This window comes from Nycticebus coucang, chromosome 3 (genome assembly GCF_027406575.1).
Source record: "Nycticebus coucang isolate mNycCou1 chromosome 3, mNycCou1.pri, whole genome shotgun sequence".
Taxonomy (NCBI): domain Eukaryota; kingdom Metazoa; phylum Chordata; class Mammalia; order Primates; family Lorisidae; genus Nycticebus; species Nycticebus coucang.
In genome coordinates, this window is record NC_069782.1 from 91391955 (window position 1) to 91417279 (window position 25325).

Below are 25325 nucleotides of genomic sequence, written 5' to 3' on the forward strand. Positions count from 1 at the left end.
TTCCCAGCAAGATGCCATATGAACAAATTTGTGAGAGGTAATGGGAGTAAAGGAAAAGGGAAGAAGTATGCTGGGCTGGCCGTGGGACAGCACCTGCCAATGCGCAGAGTGGTGAAAGGTTCCAACATGTTCTGCAAACAGAGAGAGTCAGATTGGCTGGAACGGCTGGTATCTGGAGATGAGGTTATGGAGTCCCATTGCTGGTACAGTGCAGTCCAGATGTGCCTTTCAATCAATGGGAGGATGGGGAGGATCTGTGTCTTGCATCATCCCAGTGAACCTATTACCTAGGCCAACTCCTCCCCACATTTGACATGCATTATGAGACTAAACCATGCATTCTGATTCAGCAGGTCTCAGATGGGGCTTTTGAGATTCTACCTTTCCAACAAGCTCCCAGGCAATGCCAGTGCTGCTGGTTGATGGATCTCATTTTGAGTGGCAATGATCAAGATATCCCGTCATTGAACAGTTTCCCCCTAGAACTGCTCTGTGGCAACAAGGCCCAGCATCCCTAGCTTGATGTCATCCACCCACAGGAACAGTTATGAAAAAGCTCCCGTACTCTGCCAGCTAGATCATACTGATAATTTCTCCTCCATCTCCTCCCACCCCCTTCCGAAGAAAAGTAATTTAGGGAAAAATCATCCTCTTCTTTCCAACTTTCTCAGTAGCATTATGATTCAGACAATGCTTCCAACATTCCCACCCTTTATCAATTTGGAATGTGAATGAGACATCTGACCCGAATTTCCCAATTTCCTGTAGCTGAGCCATAAGGTAAAAGTCTGAACAGTTTCATCAAGCAACTCTTTGGATTTCCAGTTTCAGACAGAAAAACATGATTCTCTTTCATTTTAAGCCATTAAAGTCTGGGAAACTTTACTTCACATGACTGAACTTGGGATCAAACAAAACTGCCTGGGGTAGAGGATGGGGTCTGTTTAAAGAACAGACCCGGGATATATCCTTCTTTATCTGAGGAGAGACAGAAGAGGCGCCCCTCTGGTCTGCCTTCTCACCCCAAGATTTACATGAAATATGCTCTTGCAAGTCCAACGACCTCTTCACTAAGCTCCTCTCCAGGGATATCACAGCTTTCCAGAGAAAAGTTCCCCAGGAGGAGGTGGATTTTCTTCTCTTTTTAAAATGTTCTCTTGGGACTTATGGTCAATCAGCAGTAGAGGATTTCAGGGTTGCTACGAGTCTCTCATAGGTCCATGAAAATGACTCCTTATTATGTAGGTCCCTCGTTTGTCAAATATATCACTCTCACAGGCAGGTCAAGGATGTTAGACTCTGCCAGTACAATCCAGAAGACAGGGGTTGACCCCAAGTCCCAGTATTTCTGGACTCCCCATAATATTCACCACTCTTCTAGCCACAGAGTACTCAGAAATCTACCATCTTGGTTCACCTTGTAGGATGGCAGCTCAAATAAGATTTTTTTCTGAAAAGGAATAAACTCTTTTTTTCCCCCTTCCTTGAAAAATTAAGCCTTAATTGAGAGCCTGGGTCAATCTCAGGAAACAGATGCCAAGTTCTGCATTTTCCAGATCATTTTAGAAGAGGTGGCATATCAGAGGGGGAAAGCCCTGGGCTTGGAGTTGGGATTGAGTCCTAGTTTTGCCCTATACCAGGTGAGTGACACTGGGTCTGTGACATAACCTTGCTGGCATGACTTTCTTCATCTGTTATTTTTGCTTGTTTGTTTTGTTTTGTTCTGTTTTAAAAAACAGATGTCTTGTTTCCTCACAAGGGCTGGAAAGTATGAAGAAAGAAGCACAAAGACCTTTCGCACTGATGTCTGGAACAAAGAAAAGAGAGAGAGGTGGATAGATAGGTAGACAGGCCCATGGAAAACAAGTGGATGGGTATGTGGATAAGCAGGTGGTGGAAAGATGGGTGGAGAGAGGCATGAGCAGCTGGGTGGGTGCATGGACAGGTGAGTGATGCAAGCTCCATCAGGGCAGGGATTTGTTTGGTTTTATTTTTTAAAGTGTCTCCTGCCATAAATCCAGTAAGTATTCCACACTGCCTTCTCTAAATCACTGAATCCAAAACTTACAACCAAAAAGTAAATATCTATCTTTCCAAATTATAGGCTTCTCTGACAGAGAAAAAAAAAGTGGAATCATGTGCTTCATTCTTTTCATTTTACAAGTGAAGAAATAGGCCAGAGAGGGGAAGGGATTTATTTGTTCAAGTTGATGAGCTTGCAAGGGGCAGAGCTGGAGAGATTCTACCAAGCTGGGACTCCAATCCTACCAGTCCCTTTCTGATGGATCCGTTGTCTCCACAAAGCGTACCCAGGCTCTCTGGCATTAGAAAGCATTTCCACCTCCTCCTGACCAAGAGCCCAGCAGAAGGCTGACTTTTTAGAAAAGTAAATCACTAAATATCATTTACCGAAGAGTGGCTCTTTCTCAACGACAGGAAAATAGAGAGATGTGTTTCCAATTAGTTAGGGAAAGAACTCAGCCTCAAATGCCTTGCCATTTAGGGTTGCTAAGCTGGTGATTTCTCCCCAAAGCAGGGAACTGGTATAACTGTCATCATCTTTTCTGTTATTTGCATCCAAAGAAGTCACATGTGTCTCAGCAACGTGAAATATTCTCTTTCATCTGCCGGAGAATTATCATCTCGTGTCCGCTCCTTCCTCCAGATTGCACATCATTAAGTTTCCCTTCCATGAGCTAAATTCCTTGACACAAACTTTCATGCAAAGTAATATGTTTTAAAAAGAGAAAAAATCATTAGAGAAGGGTTTAGCTTTCCGTCATTCTACAGCCCTTTCTCTAAAGGGGCTCCTGACTGCCAGATAGCTTTCTCTGGGCACAGAAAGACTCCTCTTCATTTTGGTGAGCACACCTGATAAAGCGTCATTAAAATTCTTTCCCAAACAGAAAACTCTGGCATCGGATTCCAAATAAATGCATGCATTTCTAAAAGGAAAGCTGACAAGGAGAAGTTACATGCACACCATTAAAAAAGTCAGAAAAGCCCTGACTAAGAACAATCTTTCAATTCATTAATGCCAAGCAGTCCCATGGGAAGGAGGCAGGGTAGTGCTACTGAAAGAAGCCAGGGCTTTGTCAAGGCCAAGTGTTCTGAGGTGACAGAGTTTTGAGGGAGTAACAACAAGGGAATACCTCAGTAAAGAGAAAGTACCTCCCGGGTTTTCAGGGCGTTGGAACTTCACTCAGTTTGGAAGCAGAGAAGAGATATGGCCAGTGTGGTGCCCAGTTGAGACAATGGCCTGCAGTCTTACTCAAACCTCCCTGGATCTGTGTCCTGGGAAGGCCCCTTTCATAGTGACTTTGAGCTCAGCCACATAAGTCACTTTGACCAATAAGACAGTTGCCAAAGAGATGAAGCAGAGACTTTAGAAGTGCTTGAGCACTGGGGCTTGCTCTTGCTGCCCTTGGAACTCAGTAACTGCCACGTGAACGAGACTGAGACCAGCCTGCTGAAATATCCAAGAACACATGGGTCCAGCCATATAGCCATCCCAGGGGCCCCTGTTGAGACCAAAGACCTGTGAGGGAGAACAGCTGAGAAGAGCCTGGACCACTCCAGATCCAAAGAGCCGTACAACTGAACCCAGCCCAAATTGCCTATCTACATAACTAAGAATGAAATAGTTACTTATTGTTATAAGCCATGAATTTGGGGGAGGAAAGTTTGTTACCCAGAAAAATCTAATTGGCACAACAACTTTGAAGCTCTCACTAAGAACATTCATAACAGTTTTATATGGTTTATCAGTTGGTTCTTGAGGGTTAAGAGGCTCCTGACTTGAAAAGATATTTGACACAAAATCCATGGTCTTGTCAATATATCATGAAAAGTGCTTCCAACAAGTAAGAGATAAGGATTAGATAGATAAGAGAGCAATCTAGGAGGCATTAGTCCCACTCCAAGAACACTATGACAATCACGGCATTATGGCTAACATGCATCCAGATGTACCCAACAAGTTGGTCCCTGGATTTGGAGGTAGCAGGGCTTGGTTTGAGGTCTTGCTCTTGGCACTTAGCAGTCATGTGACCCTTGACAAATCATTTCACCTGTCTTTTTCTTCAATAATAATGCAGAGCAACCAAGAGTTATCATGAAAGTCTTGTGAGAAAGAGTTGAAAAACACACACGTGAAAGTGGTTTGTAGCATGGAGAATGCTATACAAGATCAAGTATAATCTTTATGACAAAGTTGATTAGTAATAAGGCTGTGGCTACTGGCCTACACTTGGACATTAAGATTCGACAGCCTGCTGTTTCCATATGCCTACACCCATTTGATCATCCCACTCCAGTCTTCTCTTGTGAAAGTAACAAAAACTTATCCAACTACATCAACAAATGCGGATAGAATTTTAAGACATGGAGCTTTTATGTTTATGAACCATAAAATAAGCTGGCAAAGAGAAGAAATGGAAGACATTTGCTATGGTAAGATATCCTACTATGAATTGTTCAGCAATTACAATAATTATCCCTAAGGTATCTATCATTAGTTCCATTAAAGACACATTCAGGGGAATGTACTCCATGTTTAAACATCAAGGTCTTACTAGACATAGCTTTACAGAGAATTTTTAATTGATCAGTGTACCATGATGAGCATATAGAATCAGAAAGAGAGAGGTTTCAATGTGTGTCATATGTAGTGACAAGATATTCCAAAGCAAGTGAAAAAAAAAAAGCAGGGTAGGGTTGATGCATAACCTCCAACTCGGCAGAACCTCTGTGTTTCTCAAAATTTGGTGATGAAACTCAACAATGGAGATAGTTTCCCAATTTGTGGGAAGAAAAATAGCATTTCTTCAACGTTATGATTGTCCTCTGATGATTTTCCCAACATTCTTGGTGACTGTTACTATTATCTCTGAGAGAATGCACCATAAGACTGTATTTCTGATTTGGCAGAAAATGTTGTATTTAGCTGTTCTAAGTTTGGGGTGATGTTAATAATTGCCTCCAGGTGCTGTCATGTGTCATGTGGCATTAGAACCAATGCCTGTGGTTCTAATCCTCAGAACAGTTCCATGAGACAGACACTAATATTTTTTCCTATTTTCAGGATCAAGTAAAGGAGGTATAGAGAGGTTAAGTAACAAGCTCAAAGTCAGCCAGCCAGTCCATGGAGGAACTGGCATTTTCTCTGGGCAACCTGATTCTAGGGTCTGTGTTCTGAACCAGAGCATACATGAAGTCTGTGGTATTCCTTGGGAAGCACCAACATTTCCAAATGCTCTGCTCCTTAAAAATGTTTGCAAGTTCCTAGATTAATACCTGTCAAAAATAGAATCACTATCGTAGAACTTGGTATAATGCTGGCTTCTTGAATCTAAAGTCTCAACACAAAATTAAACATTAGAACTACAATGATGACGTCTATATTTTATGCACACATTCACACACACACACAAACACACACACCACATGCCCCATACCCTAGTCATTTTACTAGATAGCCTGTCTAGATTTATTTTATTTTGGCTGTGAATGAAGATATTTCTCTTCCAATTCAATAAAAAAGCACAACAGAGCCATAAATATAGAGATGAATGTAAGAATTCAACCATTTGATTGCATTAATTCAAAGAACTGATTAAAGAGTCTTGATACAATGGTAGAAATCGGTTTGATTTATTAGGCTACATCATCCATGAAATCTGCACAGAGTGGGGGAAAAAAATTAAACCTGTCACTTTAAAGAAATACACTCCACAATAAAGGGAATGAGGAAAAGGAACACCTAGGATAATTTATAAACATACACATAATCTGAGAAACCAACTCCCAACTGGATATTTCATTTCTCCAGGCCTGTGATTGGGAGCAGTTCCTCCCTCACTCCCATCTCCAGTTTTCAATTAGAAGAGCAATAGTGCTTTGCTGCTGTTTCTCCTCGCCCTGGAGGATCAGGATACAGCAAGGATCTGTAAGTTATAAACACTGTTCAGCCATTAGGCAGATCATTAGCTGTCTTTTGCATTATAACATTACTATCCTGCCACATGGCCAAGGGTTCCCAGCTTCAGGCACTTTGTACCTGCTCTGGGGAAATGCCGATGCCCTTATCGAAAGAATGCCAACAGGAGATGTGCTGAGACTCGTGCTGCCTTCTTGACCAGCAAGAAGGCCAAAGGATGGTCCACTGGTGGCCTTCTATGTCAGCCCCACCTGTGAGCTTGCTGGAAATGCAGAGTCCAGCTCCTACCCCAGATCTTCTGAAGCAGAATCTGAATTTTGCAAAATCTCTAAATGATTTCGTTGCATGGCAAAGTTTGATAAGTACGGGCTTAGATTCCTGATGTCAACGAGAGCATTCAGTTCCAGGAGCAGTACTCTTACTGCAAGGTGGTAAATGACCAGCAGTTAAGAAACTGGAGGTCTTGGCTCACACCTTCCCTCTTCACCTGGTCAGAGGCAGTCCTACTGAATTACTTTCAAGGGTTTGAAAGATCTCATACAGCCCAGGATCAAGATCTGATCCATGAGGCTCCAAGGAGAAAGAATGGGGAGTTTAAACCAGAGTTTCTCAGCAGCAGCACTATTGACATTTTGAATGAGATGGCCTTTATGGTGGGGTGGGGAGACTGCCGTATACATTACAGGATGTTTAGCAACATTCCCAGATTCCACCCTACCCACAAGATGTTAGTCACACCACCCACCCCCAGCACAGAAAATCAATAAGGTCTCCAGACACTGCCAACTATCTCCAGGGAGAAAAACTCACCCCTACTTGAGAACCACTGGTTTAGATAATCAACGGTTCATATAAATTAAATCATTGGTATGACTGCTAAAAATAAAATTCAATAAAATAACTAATAGTGCATTCTTTAATTATAAAAATAGTATCTGTAGAAGTTCAAATGAAGGAAGGCAATGTCCTGTCTCCATCCTCCCCCAGGGCCATTCCTTCCTGTAACACTATGCTCTATTCAGGCCCCACACTTGTTAAAAGAAAACAAAACAAAAAATACTGAGCAAATTAACAATGTTGTTGTAAAAGCACTAAGGATGGAGACACAATGAGGAATAAGTGAGGGATGCGTGATGTTCAATCTGGAGATAAGAAGCACATACCAATTGTCTTCCAACATCTGAAAAATGTGAAAGAGGAATCAGACCAAATTCTAGAAGGGTTCCAGAGAGAGATTCAGTGATGCTAAAGCTGATTGGGTATCTAAAAACAGGAAATACTGCTTTATGGTCAGAGTTGCCCATAGAGAAATGGGTTGCCCTCTGAGCTGATAACACGAGATGTAGTTGGGAATCACAGAGGTACAGCACGGAGCCTGTGCTGAGCTGAAATACGGCAAGATCGTTCATTCATTCTACCATTCATGCTTTCAGCAGATATTGATTCCACATTTGACGTCACAAAATCACATTCATGTCACACACAACAGAACTAGGAAGGCCAAGGTCTTGGCCTTCAAGGAATTCACAGATAGTTGGTGAACTGGAGAACTCATAATGACAAAGACACAGTTAAGTGAGATTGGGGGAGGGGGGCATCTGGCCCAATATTCTCCCCTCTTCTAACTTGTCACTTGTTAAATCTTAGTGAAGAGGTGACACGGGGCAAAGCAAATTAATAAAGCAACATGTGGAGAGAGCGCTGGAGAAGGTGCAGATGTGGACTCTTGTTCTGCCACTTGGCAGTTCTGAAACCATCACCAAGCCTCTGAGCATTTCTAGTTCAGAAGTTAAAGCAAGGAGAGATTTCCATTATGTGGAGGGGTTCCTGCCCTCTGGGAGCTTCCAATTATGTTATGCAGAGCCCACTCAGCTTCTAGTGTTGAGCATACACTGGGTGTTTGCTGAAAAATGAGACAGTGAGCAACTGACATGCAAAGGGGGCCTGAGCCTCCCTGCAGAGGATAACCATGAACTAGTTCACATAGACACTAAACATTTCACTTCCTATTAATTTGTTTTCCTAGCTGGCAAAACAGACAGGGCTGTGCAGTTACTTAAAAGAAAACAGGCACCAGCAGTATAATTCTCTCTAACTCATGCCTCACCTTGGGCCAACAAAGCCAAGGTCCTCTTAGCAAAACACTAATTATGGTGACATGGACACAATTAACTCCTGCCTTCATGCAAATAAAGGATCTAAACCAAATTCAAATGATATATATACATTTTTTTAAGTGGCACGATGCTGACAAGGAGACCAAAGTAAATGTCTCCATGTGTCTTTAATAATAACCTTAAAGGAAGACATATTTTATCCTAAAAGAAGCGGGTCAGTCATATGACCCTACCCGGCGAGTATTAAAACAGCTGTTCTATGCATGGAATAACATTCCTTTAATTTACTGTGTTTGCTTTTTAGACCCTATTTTGTTTTTCCATTTTGAAGAACTAAATGCCCCAGATGAATCAGTCAACAATATGTTGGCTGCTCTCACATTCAGCCTTCTGCTGTTTTATAATGGTTCCCTGATCTTATTTCAAGAAAAGAATGACAAACTTATAGCTGCAAATGCTAAATTTATGGGGTTCTTTGTGGCAGGCATTACTGAGAACAAGGCTGAGGAAATAGGTAAGACGTACTGGAAAGAGGAAACCTCCATAAATACAAGGCCAGGCCTCAATTTTCATCTGAGCCCTGCCATCCAAGCAGTGAAACTCTACATGCTTGATTTAAAAAAAAAAGAAAGAAAAGATGCATAGGGCAATCAAAGGTGCTAAGTGCTAATTAGAGGGACAAATGAATAGTCAACCCTCAAAGGCACATTATGCCTAGTCACAACTTTTGTGAATGCCCTCTTCGCTGCTTTAATAGCTCTGTGACTTTCAGTGGTACAGGGTCAAGTAGAGTTGCATGTTCCTGGACCCTTCCCAGCAGACCCCACATTGCCCACCAGAACCTGAGGCTGTGTCTTTGCAAAAGTGACCAGTTAGAATGGGAGGAATGTAACCCTTTGTTTCACTAACATGATGTCAAATAATTAGTAGCAGGTATGTTTTGTTTTTGCTGAATGTGCTGGTTTCAGCCCCTGTGAGACTTTGGGGACTAAGCAGGCAAAACTTTTGATGAAGGAAATTCCACTCAATGTGTAATTAGCAGGTCTGCAAAAATGAATCTTGAGAATAGCTTTGCTCAAAAAGCATTCTAGAGAATAAGAGTTTCACAAGATGCTTTGTGGGGGTGGGGGGGAGGAGTTTTCATGAATAATTTCAGGAAGTTACGTAAAATTAGGATATATTCCATCACCACCTTGGAGATTCATATTGTACTTTGGAACTTTAAAGGATTGGGAAGCCTAAAAGGAAAGAAAGAAAGTCTATTTGACTTTTTTTAACCAGCCTCTCATGATGTTTTGCTAAGCAGCTCCTTTTTTGTGTAACGTCCTTTAGGGACATAGGATTAAACTTTCTAGATCGGGAATCCATATTAGACTTTTCATCCAAGTGTCTGACTCGTGGTCTGTGCAAGAGGCAGATGGATGTGGTAGCTAGATCCAATGACTAACTTCAGCATTAGAGAGGACAAAGCCTAACGTTCCCCAATGGCCTTATAAACTAAGAAGCTAAGTCTTAAAAACCCAACACAAAACCCTGTACCTTTCAGAATTTCCTCGTGTGCCACAAGCATTATCAAACTCTTGAAGAAGCCAGACAATGCCTGGATATATGAGCCTACGTGAAACTCATAATCCTATTTATCTTTTCTACTCTTCCTTCCTTTCCTTGCCATCCTATTTTGTAGATATCCAAATGGTGTGAGGGCCCAGGCATCCCTGACTGCCTCTTGATAATAAGATAACAGCACCACCTGGCAAGAAAGAAGCGTTAGTGAGCAACGGATTTGCCCTTCCATTTCCCAAGAGCTTGAGATGAAACAGAGATACCACTGATTCCAAAAACAACTTTTCAAAACACAAATCTGTAACACACCTCTTGGAGGCGAGACACAATTATAAGAGGGATTTTTACCTAACAAACGCAATCAGTGTAACCAGGTTCTCTGTACCCTCAATGAATCCTCAACAATAAAAACAAACACACAAACCAAAAAACCCCATAAATCCGATCCCATCCTTATCTTGTCCCAAATTACTCAGTGGTGTCCCACTGTAAATAGGCCAAAATCTAAATTCTGCAACAGACACAAGAAAATCCTTGTGTTTGTCCTTGCATGTCTTTGAGGCCTCCTGCTCCAGTGGTAAGCTCACCTTCCTCATAAATGATGCTCCAGCAACAGTGCATACTGTTAATTTTCTAATTGACCGTGTCCCCTCAAATCTCTGTACCTTTGCACTGGCTCTACCCTCTGCCTGTATGAATGTCCTCATTTGTCCACCATTAAAATATTAAGTATGGATGGATGCCACTTAGACCTCTCAGGCTAAATGATAGATACCCAGGTTCTTCCTCCTCATTTAAGAGTCTTCATTTCTCCTGAAAGCCCCAGTTAGCAACTCATTCAGGCCTCTTCTTATACACATATTTCGTCATGTTTTATTGTAATTGTCTATTTAGATCTCTGAGTCCCTATGGCAGAGTAATACACATTTTCCAAGCTCAGTGCCCACCACAATACATTTTTGTTTCTCTATGTCAGTTTCATGCATATTTCTGTTCATTGCCACTGAAGACTGCACAGCCACTAAAAGTACATAAAAAATACAAATACATTCAGGGCAGCGCCTGTGGCTCAGTGGGTAGGGTGCTGTCCCCATGTACTGAGAGTAGTGGGTTCAAACTTGGCCCCTGGCCAAACTGCAACAACAACAACAACAAAAAAATACAAATACATTCACCTTAGCTCCTTTTCTTCCCAGAGAAAATATGCAACCACAATGTGTGGCATATCTGGGATTAAAAATAACAATAAAAGAACACCTAATGTTCTAGAAGAGCCTACAAATCCCAAATTGAATTTCAAGGAGTTGAAAATCTCCTTGGCCACAAGAAACCAACCAGTTGTCAGTCTCAGAAGTGTCTGTATTGTAAATACCACATCTTTCCAGACTTTTAAAACTACCTCAAAAAGAGACTGATTGAAGCAGGGAGCTTAATTATTATTTAAATGACAACTGAAAACAGTCTCCCATCAAAGATATGTGTAGCTTTGTTAAGAACAGAAAGAACACAGCGATAGTTTAAGACAGCACTATCCTATCTGATGGCGAGGGTGCATTTCCCATCCTGGCTCACTGTTTCCTTTATCTCCCAGCACATTGCTAATAGGCCTGACTTTGCAGGAACAGCTAAGGAAACGGACATATGCACAACTTCAAGAAACACGCTCCTATCTGTAACTAAATATTTATGCAACCTAGCCTTAGTCCAATGATGAATACTCTCCAAAACATTTTATAGGGCATATGCAGAGCCATAAATGTTTTAAAAGAGGAGGATACTTTTTTAAAAAAAAAAAGATTTTATAAAGTCTTTAATTTGCTTTCAAATATACTATAAGGCACTAAAAGTCATAGAGGTCATAAAGTGACAGGATGTACACATACATTTTTAGGCCTTAAATTTAACTACACATTTTAGGCCTTAAATTTAACTATACAAAACATTGTGTTTGGAGAGGTACAAGGTTGGGCTCTACCAAACTAAAATACTGGTTCATAGACTACAGACTTTAGCAGGAGTGGTATAAAGAGTTACGAGTTAGTCCTACTCTCTTGAAAAATTGCTGGGAAAAAAACATTTCAAATTTTCCTCCATAATAGGATGTCTTAACTCTGTTTACGAGTTTCTGTGAATGCTGTGTTGCTGCTTTAATTACATCCAGCCAGTGAAATTTTAACCATCATCAAGAAACAGCAATTTTCAAGACTCCTCCCTATTTCAACCATTTCATTTTCTAAGATACTCAGGGGGCCACACATTCAAGAGCTGGCCTACCTCAAACAATTGTCATCAAAATAGCCAGGGCTTATTTTAAGGATGAGCAAAATTACTTGAACCCAGGAAGTTCCATCCACAATCTCTATCTGTAGACTAGTCGGGGACCTGTCAGAGGGCTACTTTTGTCAAATGGAGCAGCTGTGGCTTCCTCCCTTGGCCCTTGGTCTGATCTTTTGCTAAATGAAGGAACTGGAGAGTTGGGACAACCTGAAGACAGACCACCTTGGAACTTAGTGGAGAAAATAAAGATTCTCAAGCTCTGTGGCATATGTGGGAGAATTTAACAAGCACCCTAGATTATTTTTTAAAAAGTACACTGGAATCTGAGAACCAAGGGACTGCTAGGCACTGCTAACACTCTGAGTATGGTAATAGATCTGGGGAGCACAGCAACCTACCAGTTCCCCTGGGGTTTTCATTCTTATACAAAGGACCAAAGAGTGCTCATCCTACACATTCTCCCCAAAGGACATTCAAGACACAGGGTGGTAATCCTGACTTCTTGGCCAATTTGCCAAATCCTTTTCTGCACTTCCCGTGTTGAACCTGGAAGATGTCCGGCTACCTGTGTCATGCTCAGAGCTCCTGTGGGAAATAGCTCTTGGTAGCCTTTGTTTCCAGTGACTTGGAAGCAAGTTGGATAAATCGCTTATAAACAATCTTGTGCCCTTTGCAAGGTAATCAAGAGTCATTTTGGCATTTCCTTAACTGGCCACTGGGTTCCCTTCGTGGGATTTAAGGACCCAAACTGCAGACAGTCTGTCACTAAACAGTTCCTTTCACTGCCTTCCTATAAGGGCCTTATAGAGTGGTTTCCACCCTCAGAAATCTGACATTTAGAAGCAAACACCTGCCTTCCACCCACTCTCCAACTCAGCAGCCACATTCCCCAGGTTGCCTTGCCATTAGCTCAAACCAGACTCTCGGAATTCAGTTGATTTAATCTAACATGGTCACTGGAATCAGCTTCTTATCAGGGGCTGAGGTGTTTGGGGAAAAGTTAGGAGGAATAAAGTGACAAAGGATTCAAATACTCTGCAGCTGAAGTTGAATAAATAGCCGCTTATTTCAAAGCTTCAGATTTCAAAAGAAAACGCTCGAGGCTGCAGAGGGAAATGGGGAGGGGACACTCAACACCATCCAGGATATATGTCTTCTGTCTGATTTATTTAAATAGAAAGAGACATAAGTGCATTTATAAGAATCACTTTAGCTTTTGTATTTATCAGGGTCCCCATCTTACCTCCATTACAGTTCTGACAGAATAATTAATTTCAGTCAATCAATCATTTAACAAAAACTTGCAGGTGACCTCAACATACCATATAAGCCACAGAAAACTAGTCACAACAGCAGTCTTCAAATTCCCTTGGAAAGGAAAATTAAGCCGGCTATGTGTGGCTTGGGGCAACCTAAGCCGTAAATCTCTCTTTTCTGATCTCTTCATAGAGATGAAAGAGCAAAGCCGCTCTGGGTTACGTACAACAATTATGTGTTCACCAAACTCAGGGAATCAGCTTGCAGACAGCCCTAATCATTACCAATTAACCATGTCTGCTGACATCCTGTAAGAGCTGCCCCAGTGCTGCTGAATACCCGGCCCTCCCTTCAGGCAACCAAGCCCTTATATTACAGAGTATGTGTTTTGGAAGGTCTATTAATGTTTGTTGACAATTCCAAATAGAGGTCACCTGTTGTCATGGTGCAAAATACCCTCTTTCCCCCTCTGAATGCCAGGCAGGGAGGGCAGCTTTGTTAGAGACACTTCAATGAATTTCTATATTGCCACCAACATTCAGATCTGATGAAAAGAGATTTAGGGTCTCCCAGCTCCTCAATGGCAATTCCCACCTGCTCCCACACACCCATCTGGGGCTTAAAAAAAGTCTCTTCCTTGGATAATAAACTTGACAGAATGCGTTCGTGCCCCAGGCCTCCACAGGAAGACCTCCAGTCACTGGCAAGCTGAATCGAAACATGAAGGTTTACCAAAATCATCAGAAATGTAAATCTTGAAAGGGGATTTCATTCCACAGGATGCGAAGTAGCCCCTTTCCATTAAAATTATTCCACCATTCGTCCCTAAGAGCCCCCCAGAACAGAGAACTTGACATTCAGGGATTCCATTGCCGATTTTACACAGAAGTCCTTTTCTACACTTCTAGCACGTGCCATTCTAATTTAATAATTTAATTACATGTAATCATTATTTAATTACTGATTTCAATTCCATTCCTCTAATCTGCGCCAAGGAAAGAAAACACATTCTCCTGCAATGTGTCAAATTTGAACTGTGAGTGCTTAGAATTAGGATCTACATCCATCTTGAGCTTGTGAAAGTCTTAGCAAGACGGCCTTCCCCTTGAGAGCCAAGCTCCGCCATTAAAAGAAATAAGACTCACAGGACACCCTAGTGCCCACAGTACCGGCTAGAGCTAGCTAGCAAGGAGGAAGGCAACACAGAGCTATCAGTGGTAGGGGTAGTCAGAGTTCACATCACCCTCTTGAATCACAAAACCCAGTGCCCGGCATGCAGTGGGGAATTTCTGCCCTCCACTTTAGTGGTGAGTCAGAGGTGAGGTTGCAAACACTTCCAAGGAAACTGAGAGCAGCCTGGACAAGCCCCCAGCTCCCTTCCTCCCAGTTTGGGGTCATCTGAGAGCACCCTTGCCGTGGGTCCAGTGGGACCCAGGCTCCCACTGTGTGCTGAAGAGCCTGGGGTCACCCCAGCAAACTCACAGACCCACTATAAAATATTTAAACTAAAATTACTTTAAATGTGAATTTAATTTTAGAATATTTTTAATTTTTATGGAAAATACAGCAATATACGACATCTGTCAGATACCTTGCAAACTACTAGCTTAAGGTAGTTCTCACTTCCGACCTAAGATCATGCTGCATTCCTTTTGGTTACAGAAGATCTTCTCAAAACTGGATTTTCAGTGGTTATGTGATAAAAAGTAGTGCACGAAAATGTAAAATGAGGGTGGTGCTGTCCAATCTGATCTGAAGGCTTGAGAAGTTGTGTAATGCCCAACGGGTACACACATCCCATTAATAAGTGATTTGGCAATTTGAGAATAAAAATATTACATTTTCTTTCAATATAAATATGTTTTTTTGAATGGTTACCAAGTTGGTAGGACATAAGTAGCTTATTTAGATCCGGGTGCTTAATAAACAGACCTCTGTGCATGTGTGCGCATGCGTGTGACCATGAAGCTTCATGAAAAAAATGATTGAGACATAAAGGGTGTCGTGAACCAAGAAAGCCTGGGAACCATCCTTCTCCTCTCGGGCTTGAACCCCTCCCTTTGTTTCTTTATTCTTTGTAACAAGCTTCAGTCACAGGATTCTGGCCCTTGGAGCCTCAGGAAGCTCCCTACAAATACAGATAAAACATTTTCTTCCAAGCACTCATCCTCCCTAGAGGAGCTGGTAGACAACTTGAAAATGAAAACACAAATCTACACATGGCCCAGACCCGGGTGCTAACCCCCCTCCATCTTCTGAGTATATGCACATTTTGGAAGTGCTATTCCATCAGGTGAATAGAAGTTGCCAAACTTAAACACATTCCGCCATCTGGGATACAGAGGCCCCACAAGAGGGGACTAGCCAAGCCCAGTCAAGCCAGAAGGAAATAGAGACCCATCACCTTGTGCACAGCAATACTACCCCCATCTCCACAGGAAGGGGCTAATAAAGATCCATTTCTTTTTGGTGGTGTTTTTCTCACCATCACCTCATTACTCCTGGATTCTGGCCAGTCCTCAACCGAGTTTCTTTGAGTAGAGGACAGAAACAAATTACCTGGGCTTTTCAAGAAACAAAATGCACAGCAAATAAATTTTCTTAAACTACAGAGTGCTATCATAACCCAAGCCTGGGGAGGAAGCAATCTAATTTCAATCTGTGATCAGAACCAAAGAGAAGAATGGATGGATGCTTCGGCCCTCGGCAGCAACACGAAGGGGTTTCTGGCTGACCTCTGAATCTCTGCCCAGGAAATGAAAGCAGGAGACTGGCAGATAACTTGATGGAAAAACCAGTGAGCTCCATAGAAAGCCAGACAGGTTGCAATAACACCTGGGAGTTACCCGTGGTCCCTGGTGGGGTCCTGCTTGCTGCCAAAAACTGCTGCTACTTCAATTGCCATTAACCACTCCTAATGCTGCAATGAATCAGGCTAGGTGCCTGGAAACTAGGAAAATGACACCCTCATTTTCTTGCAAATGTAGATTGCGATTCCCAGGATAAAAATAAAAAAAATTGAATGCCTTTCTCCAGGTTGCTAAAAATGAAGGAAATTTTCATGTCTTCGGTGAAGAGCCTTCCCAGGACAAAATGGTCCCCTGAACTCACCCCACTGTCACTCGGAGGACACAGAAGATCTGCCTCCCTTTGGGTCTCATGGCAGGTTCACACACCACTTCCCTTGTTTACCCCGTCCCCACACCAGCTACGAGACTGAAATAACATTGAGTCCAAGTGCTCGGAACAGAACATATTCCCACAATTATTTTATTTGATCTTCTTAACAACTCCATGAGGTATGGGGATAATCCCCATTTTACTGATGAGGAAATTGAAGCTCAAAAGGGTTGTGGGATGTGCTTGAAGCTACACAGCTGGTTGACTTGCAGACGCACGACTGAAATCTACTGTGACTCCAGTACTTCCCCACTACTGCCATAATGAACCCGAGGAGTTGTCCTACTCCCGGACAGGACAAGGAGCAGGGATCCCTCTGGCTTTTAAAAATGTTTTTAATGTGAATTTTTAAAAGGGTATCTCTGATTGAAGATGCATTTGATAGGTGGGGAAATTTTCTTATCATATTTAATAGATAATGATTTTCATAGAACAAGATACTATCTGTCATCTGCCAGGAAACTATTATCATGAAAACACAGATCTCCTGCAGGCTCTGTGATGCAGATGGAGTCCTTTTAGACAGGACATCCTGTGATGCATAACTGGCCCTGCCTTTCCCAATGGCCTCCCTGGGTGGGCTAGGCAAGAGGGAAGGGTGTGCATTATGCCTAATTAGCCTGGGAGGGAGATGAGTGGAGAACTCAGAGTCTTGGACTTGATAGGCAACTAGTAAATAAGTATTGAACAAACTGAACCCAAATCCCTATTTTGAAGGAGTTAAAACTAATATATAATCGCTAAAAATGTCATCGTAAGAAAGATTGGAAAGGCCGAATGGTGGTCAATGGGGCATTAGACCAATTGGGTGAGCTACAAATCAACAGAGTAGAAACCAACTCCTACAAACCCACAGACAGGCAGACGGGCAGCATCCTTAACCAGCAGCAGATACTAGATAGAAGGCAAGTTCTATGAGGGCAAGGGCCATGCCTATCTTTCTCACTTCCCTATCTTCAGGGCACAGCATCCTGCTCAACTATTGTAAGCAGTGCCTAGCACTGTGTCTTCTTTGGCTGCTGTTCAGTCAAACAGCTCAAAGAAGTGACCAAGCACTTGCTCTGTACCAGCCACAAGAGCTGCAGGGCCTCTCAATAAAGGAAAACCTTTGCCACCAGGACAGCCTGGGCTCAAAGTGCCCAGGCAGACCAGATTATTTTTTAGGCCTTCTTTCCCTATCACCCAAGTAAAAAGGTGGCAAAGTGATAAAAATCTCGCTGTATATATTACTTGCACGGTCAGCCCTGAACAGCATGTTACTTGATGCTCTTTTGACAAAAGAATAAAACCATACTACAGCTTTAAAAGTTACCCCTCTGCCTTTTATCCCAAGCTGGTGCTGCCCTGGGAGTGGGGGCTAATCTGCCAGCTTCTCGGGGCTCTGAGGCAGAGCCCCATCTGGCACATTGCTATGAGTGGCACATTCAGGAAATAAATAAAAAATAAACAAACTGTCCAAGATCCCACTATTAACATTCCACACCTCGGGCTAAATGTTAGTGCCATCTTATCAGGCTCAGCTTGGAATGCGTAAGTGGGTGGGGGGGAAATCCCACCAGCTAATGGCTGTATTAAGTTCCATTTAATCAAATGTTGCATAATCTGAAAGTTATTTTTAACAGATGCACGTTAGATTAATAAAAAACTACCCCAAACTTGAGATTAAACAAGAGGCTTTCCGAAGTTGACAGTAAGGCCCACTTTAATACCAAGTCATATTAAACAGAAGCCTTTGATATTAGTGAAATTCACAGAGATCCCAAATTTCTGGCAGTCAGACAGCAACAAGCCATACTTTATTGAATTCTTTCTTTTTAAAAAATGTACTTTGAGCAAATTGTGTACTTAGAAAATTAATTGGAAACAGCTTTGGTTCTTACCAGACCTATTTCAAAACATCTGAAAGATGATTGGAAAAAAATGTGCCCAGCATCCTATCTGGGTCCCTAACAGAGGGACACAGGCTTTCACATATCCCTGGCTAAGTATGCTAAGAATGGACGGGGATTCACTGTGGCTGATAAAAGGCAGGGGAGGACTTAGGAAGATGTTTTTTTTACCGACCAGGAAGAACCCTTGTAGTCATAATAACAACATTTGTGCAAGGCTTTGCAGTATACGAAATATTTTTAAATTACCATTTTGTCCAGTCCTTAGAATCTCTCCCAGAGAGACACAAGCCATTACCATTCACATCTTTGGAGACAAACGTCAGTGGCTTTCCCCAAATCTTCCTACTGGTAAATAGAAAAGATCACACAGTACATCATCTCTTCTGGTTCCCAATCACCAGGAGATCTCCTGGGAAAAATTCAGTCCTAACCCTACTGGGAAGTTTAGCTAGAAGGAAACTGAAAAGCCAGGCTGGAACTTGGATGTACTGATCATTGTCTATTTTGTCTGTTCTTAAAGAGTAATATTAAAATCAGAAAGGCTACTTTTCAGTTGGATTATTTGTTATCATTGTTGTTTTCCTATTGAGTTGAGTTCCTTTTATATTCTTTTTTTTTCTTTTTTTTTTTTTGTATTGTTAGGGATTCATTGAGGGTACAATAAGCCAGGTTACACTGATTGCAATTGTTAGGTAAAGTCCCTCTTGCAATCCTGTCTTGCCCCCATAAAGTGTGACACACACCAAGGCCCCCCCCCCGTCCCTCTTTCTGCTTCCCCCCCACATTAATTGTCATTAATTGTCCTCATATCAAGATTGAGTACATAGGATTCATGCTTCTCCATTCTTGTGATGCTTTACTAAGAATAATGTCTTTCATTTCCATCCAGGTTAATACAACGGATGTAAAGTCTCCATTTTTTTTAATGGCTGAATAGTATTCCATGGTATACATATACCACAGCTTGTTAATCCATTCCTGGGTTGGTGGGCATTTAGGCTGTTTCCACATTTTGGCAATTGTAAATTGAGCTGCAATAAACAGTCTAGTACAAGTGTCCTTATGATAAAAGGATTTTTTTCCTTCTGGGTAGATGCCCACTAATGGGATTGCAGGATCAAATGGGAGGTCTAGCTTGAGTGCTTTGAGGTTTCTCCATACTTCCTTCCAGAAAGGTTGTACTAGTTTGCAGTCCCACCAGCAGTGTAAAAGTGTTCCCTTCTCTCCACATCCACGCCAGCATCTGCAGTTTTGAGATTTTGTGATGTGGGCCATTCTCACTGGGGTTAGATGATATCTCAGGGTGGCTTTGATTTGCATTTCTCTAATATATAGAGATGATGAACATTTTTTCATTGTTTCTTAGCCATTTGTCTATCATCTTTAGAGAAAGTTCTATTCATGTCTCTTGCCCATTGATATATGGGATTGTTGGCTTTTTTCATGTGGATTAATTTGAGTTCTCTATATATCCTAGTTATCAAGCTTTTGTCTGATTGAAAATATGCAAATATCCTTTCCCATTCTGTAGGTTGTCTCTTTGCTTTGGTTATTGTCTCCTTAGCTGTACAGAAGCTTTTCAGTTTAATGAAGTCCCATTTGTTTATTTTTGTTGTTGTTGCAATTGCCATGGCATTCTTCTTCATGAAGTCTTTCCCCAGGCCAATATCTTCCAGTGTTTTTCCTATGCTTTCTTGGAGGATTTTTATTGTTTCATGCCTTAAATTTAAGTCCTTTGTCCATCTTGAATCAATTTTTGTGAGTGGGGAAAGGTGTGGGTCCAGTTTCAGTCTTTTACGTGTAGACATCCAGTTCTCCCAACACCATTTATTGAATAGGGAGTCTTTCCCCCAAGGTATGTTCTTATTTGGTTTATCAAAGATGAGGTGGTTGTAAGATGTTAGTTTCATTTCTTGGTTTTCAATTCGATTCCAAGTGTCTATGTCTCTGTTTTTGTGCCAGTACCATGCTGTCTTGACCACTATGGCTTTGTAGTACAGACTAAGATCTGGTATGCTGATGCCCCCAGCTTTATTTTTGTTACAAAGAACTGCCTTAGCTATACGGGTTTTTTTCCAGTTCGATACAAAACACAGAATCATTTTTTCCAAATCTTGAAAGTACGATGTTGGTATTTTGATAGGAATGGCATTGAATAGGTAGATTGCTTTGGGAAGTATAGACATTTTAACAATGTTGATTCTTCCCATCCATGAGCATGGTATGTTCTTCCATTTGTTAATATCCTCTGCTATTTCCTTTCTGAGGATTTCATAGTTTTCTTTACAGAGGTCCTTCACCTCCTTCGTTAGGTATATTCCTAGTTATTTCATTTTCTTTGAGACTATGGTGAAGGGAGTTCTGTCCTTAATTAGCTTTTCATCTTGACTGTTATTGGTGTATACAAAGGCTACTGACTTGTGGACATTGATTTTATATCCTGAAACATTACCGTATTTTTTGATGACTTCTAGGAGTCTTGTGGTTGAGTCTTTGGGGTTCTCTAAGTATAAGATCATGTTGTCAGCAAAGAGGGAGAGTTTGACCTCCTCTGCTCCCATTTTGATTCCCTTTATTTCCTTGTCTTGCCTAATTGTATTGGCTAGAACTTCCAGCACTATGTTGAATAGTAAAGGTGACAGAGGACAACCTTGTCTGGTTCCAGTTCTAAGAGGAAAAGCTTTCAGTTTTACTCCATTCAGTAAAATATTGGCTGTGGGTTTGTCATAGATAGCTTCAATCAGTTTTAGAAATGTGCCACCTATGCCTATAATCTTCAGTGTTCTAATTAGAAAAGGATGCTGGATTTTATCAAATGCTTTTTCTGCATCTATTGAGAGGATCATGTGATCTTTATTTTTGCCTCTGTTAATATGGTGGATAACGTTTATGGACTTGCGTATGTTAAACCAGCCTTGCATCCCTGGGAGGAAGCCTACTTGATCATGATGAATGACTTTTTTGATGATAAGCTGTAATCTATTGGCTAGGATTTTGTTGAGAATTTTTGCGTCTATATTCATGAGTGAGATTGGTCTGAAATTCTCCTTTTTGTTTGGGTCTTTTCCTGGTTTTGGAATTAGGGTGATGTTTGCTTCATTGAATGTGTTGGGGAAGATTCCTTCTTCCTCAATTTTTTGGAATAATTTCTGCAGTACAGGAATAAGCTCTTCTTTGAAGGTTTGATAGAATTCTGGAGTGAAGCCATCTGGACCAGGGCATTTTTTGGTTGGAAGATTTTTTATTGTTTCTTTGATCTCAGTGCTTGAAATTGGTCTGTTCAAGAGCTCTATTTCTTCCTGGCTGAGTCTAGGGAGAGGGTGTGATTCTAAATATTGATCCATTTCCTTCACATTGTCAAATTTCTGAGCATAGAGTTTCTGGTAGTATTCAGAGATGATCTCTTGTATCTCTGTGGGATCAGTTGTTATTTCCCCTTTATCATTTCTGATTGAGGTTACTAGAGATTTTACTATTCTATTCCTCGTTAATCTGGCCAAAGGTTTATGTATTTTATTTATTTTTTCAAAAAACCAACTCCTTGTTTCATTAATTTTCTGAATGATTCTTTTGTTTTCAATTTCATTGATCTCTGATTTGATTTTGGATATTTCTTTTCTTCTACTGAGTTTAGGCTTAGATTGTTCTTCTTTTTCCAATTCCATAAGATGGCTTGTGAGATTGTAGATGCGCTCTCTGTTTTTCGAATGTAGGTATCTAAAGTGATGAATTTTCCTCTCAAAACTGCTTTTGCAGTATCCCACAGGTTTTGGTAGCTTGTGCCTTCAATGTTGTTATGCTCAAGGAAGTTAATGATTTCCTGCTTTATTTCTTCCTGCATCCATCTGTTATTCAACAGAAGATTGTTTAATTTCCATGCCTTTGCGTGGGGTCGAGTGTTTTTGTTAGAGTTGAGTTCCACCTTTAATGCCTTATGGTCTGAGAAGATACAAGGTAAAATTTCAATTCCTTTGATTCTGTTGATATTTGTTTTGTGTCCCAGGATATGATCAATTTTGGAGAATGTTCCATGGGGTGATGAGAAGAATGTATATTCTTTATCTTTGGGGTGGAGTGTTCTATATGCATCTATCAAGCACAGTTGTTCTAGGGTCTCATTTAAATCTCTTATATCTTTAATTTCTGTTTAGAGGATTTGTGTCCAGCTCTGTAAGAGGAGTGTTGAAGTCCCCTGTTATGATGGTATTATCAGATATCATATTGCTCAGACTGAGTAATGTCTGTTTTAAGAATCTGGGAGCATTTAAATTGGGTGCATAGATATTTAGAATTGAAATGTCTTCTTGTTGTATTTTTCCCTTGACCAAGATAAAGTGACCATCTTTGTCTTTTTTGACTTTAGTTGCTTTAAATCCACACGTATCTGAAAATAAGATTGCAACTCCTCTTTTCTTCTGAATTCCATTTGCCTGAAAAATTGTCTTCCAACCCTTGACTCGAAGCTTTAATTTGTCTTTTGAAGCCAGGTGTGTTTCTTGCAGACAGCAAATGGATGGCTTGTGTTTTTTAATCCAGTCAGCCAATCTATGTCTCTTCAGTGGGGAATTCAAGCCATTAACATTTATTGAGATAATTGATAAGTGTGGTAGTATTCTATTCGTCTTATTTGGTGAGAGTCCATTGCTTAGTTTTATCTTTTGCATCAGTGTGGAGGTTTGGTTCTGTCCTTTAATTTCTGAGTTCTTACTTTGCTGCTGATCCATTGTGGTGGTCAGTGTGCAGAACAAGTTGAAGTATTTCCTGTAGAGCTGGTCTTGTTGTGGCGAATTTCCTCAATGTTTGTATATCCGTAAATCATTTGATTTCTCCATCAATTTTGAAGCTTAGCTTAGCAGGGTACAGAATTCTGGGCTGGAAATTGTTCTGTTTAAGTAGATTAAAGGTCGATGACCATTGTCTTCTTGCTTGGAATGTTTCATTAGAGAAGTCTGCGGTCACTCTGATGGATTTGCCCCTGTAGGTCAACTGGTGCTTACTCCTGGCAGCTTGCAGAATCTTTTCTTTTGTCTTGACTTTGGACAGGTTCATCACAATGTGTCTTGGAGAAGCTCAGTTAGAGTTGAGGCGACCTGGGGTCCAATATCCCTGTGAAAGCAGTGTGTCAGAATCTTTGGTGATGTTTGGGAAATTTTGTTTTATAATATTCTCTAGTATGGCTTCCATTCCTCTGGGGCATTCTTCTTCCCTTTCTGGGATTCCTATAACTCGTATGTTGGAACTCTTCATAAAGTCCCATAATTCTGACAGTGAACGTTCTGCTTTCTCTCTCTTCTTTTCTGCCTCTTTTACTATCTGAGTTATCTCAAGAACTTTGTCTTCTACCTCTGAAATTCTTTCTTCTGCATGGTCTAACCTGTTGCTGATACTTTCCATTGCATCTTTAAGTTCCCTGATTGACTGTTTTATTTCCTTCAGCTCTGCTATATCCTTTTTATATTCTTCATATCGTTCATCTCTGATTTGATTGTTTTTGGATTTCCTTTTGGTTATTTTCCACTTTATTAACAGTTTCCTTCATCGTTTCCATCATTTCTTTCATTGTTTTCAACATGTGTATTCTAAATTCCCTTTCTGTCATTCTTAACATTTCTTTATAGGTGGAATCCTCTGCAGTAGCTACCTCATGGTCCCTTGGCAGGGTTGTTCTGGACTGGTTCTTCATGTTGCCTGGAGTTTTCTGCTGATTCTTCCTCATGAGTGATTTATTTTATCTGTTTCCTTGCCCTAATTTTCCTTTCACTTCCTCTTGCTCTTTAAGTTCTCTTGCCTGTGGACTAAGGGTTACAGGACTAGAAGGGTGAGAAGGTTGAAGAGCAAAAAAGGGATGAAAGAAAGGAGGACCGAGTGATAAGAAAAAAAAAAAATAGAGAAAGGAGAGGGGGTGGGTAAAAGGAATATTGACAAAAAGAAGAGAGGCACAGAAAGAGGGAGACAGAGCAATATAGGTGTACAGTAGGGTACTTTGGCACAACCTTAAAAAAAACCCACCTGATGGGGGTGCCCAGTTGGGTGGTTCCCTTGAGGTCAGCAGCTCTTTGCTAACCTGATCAGACACAGTACCCCACCTCCACCAAGTAGAGAGGAAAGACAAAAATGCTATAAATCAAACCAAAACAAGCAAACAGAAAACTTTACGGGATAAAATTGGGTGAAAAACCAAATAATAGCTGTAGAAACACTAGCAAAAATGAAGTTCTAGTTATTGAAAAAGGCAGCAATGGGAAATTATAATTAAACTAGAAAAATTGAGAAAGAAAAAGGATCTGTATGGAAAAGGTTGAAATTAAAAAGCAAAACAACATCAACAACATCAAAATAAACAAAGAAAACAACCAAACCAAAAAAAAAACACAACCAAAATCAAAGCAGTATGTATATGTTGTTGAATATTGTCTGGGCAACAGTTGGTCTTCTGGGGTATGAGATGTTAATCACAGTTCTGATACGACTGGAGGCTGCTGATTTCTCAAACCCCAGCAGGTAGACACCCTAAATCTCTCTTCAGCCCACTTAAAAGGCACTTTGAACTTGTAAACTTGCTGAGCAGAAGCTTTCCCAGGAAAGTGCTTGTAGCTGGAATCACTGCTGAAGTGGCTATCCACTTACCCAGTGTGCCAAAACCTGGGGGTTAGGGCTGCAAGGCGGCTCAGACCCCACCCTTAGGCTACTTGGTCGCTGGGTTACCAGCTCCCACCCGATTCTAGCTCTGCAACCCTGAGGGCAGAGCGTGCCGGGGCAGATCGCTCACAATGGCTCCCTGTGACCCACAGCCAAACACTATTAGCTCCGTCTGGCTCAGCAGCTCAGACTGGGGCCCTAGACAATGGCCAAAGTTCTCAGCACTCCCGCTCAGGCTCTCCCCAAGGCAGTTCAACTGAGTGCCAAGTCCAAAGACACCAAAACAGTTCACAGGTAAGGCCTTTCTGGTTTGCAGTCTCGCTGCTACTGAACTTACAGTTGCCAGTTGCGGGCGGGTTTAGACGGATTGAACACACGCAACCACTTGCTGTTTTTCCACTGTTTTAGTCTTCCTCTTGGGGTCCAGAAGTCTCTCGCTGACTCCCTGTATCCTCACAGGGG

At 41.3% G+C, this 25325-nt stretch overlaps 1 protein-coding gene across 1 annotated transcript in view; it reads right to left on the reverse strand.

The window, feature by feature from the left end:
• Nucleotides 1-25325, reverse strand: part of LRMDA (leucine rich melanocyte differentiation associated) — a 777564-nt gene that overhangs the window by 360147 nt on the left and 392092 nt on the right. Inside the window, exon 5 of the mRNA XM_053583012.1 lies at nucleotides 18057-18062. Coding sequence (XP_053438987.1) covers nucleotides 18057-18062 — 6 coding nt within the window. The remainder of the gene's footprint in view (nucleotides 1-18056; nucleotides 18063-25325) is intronic.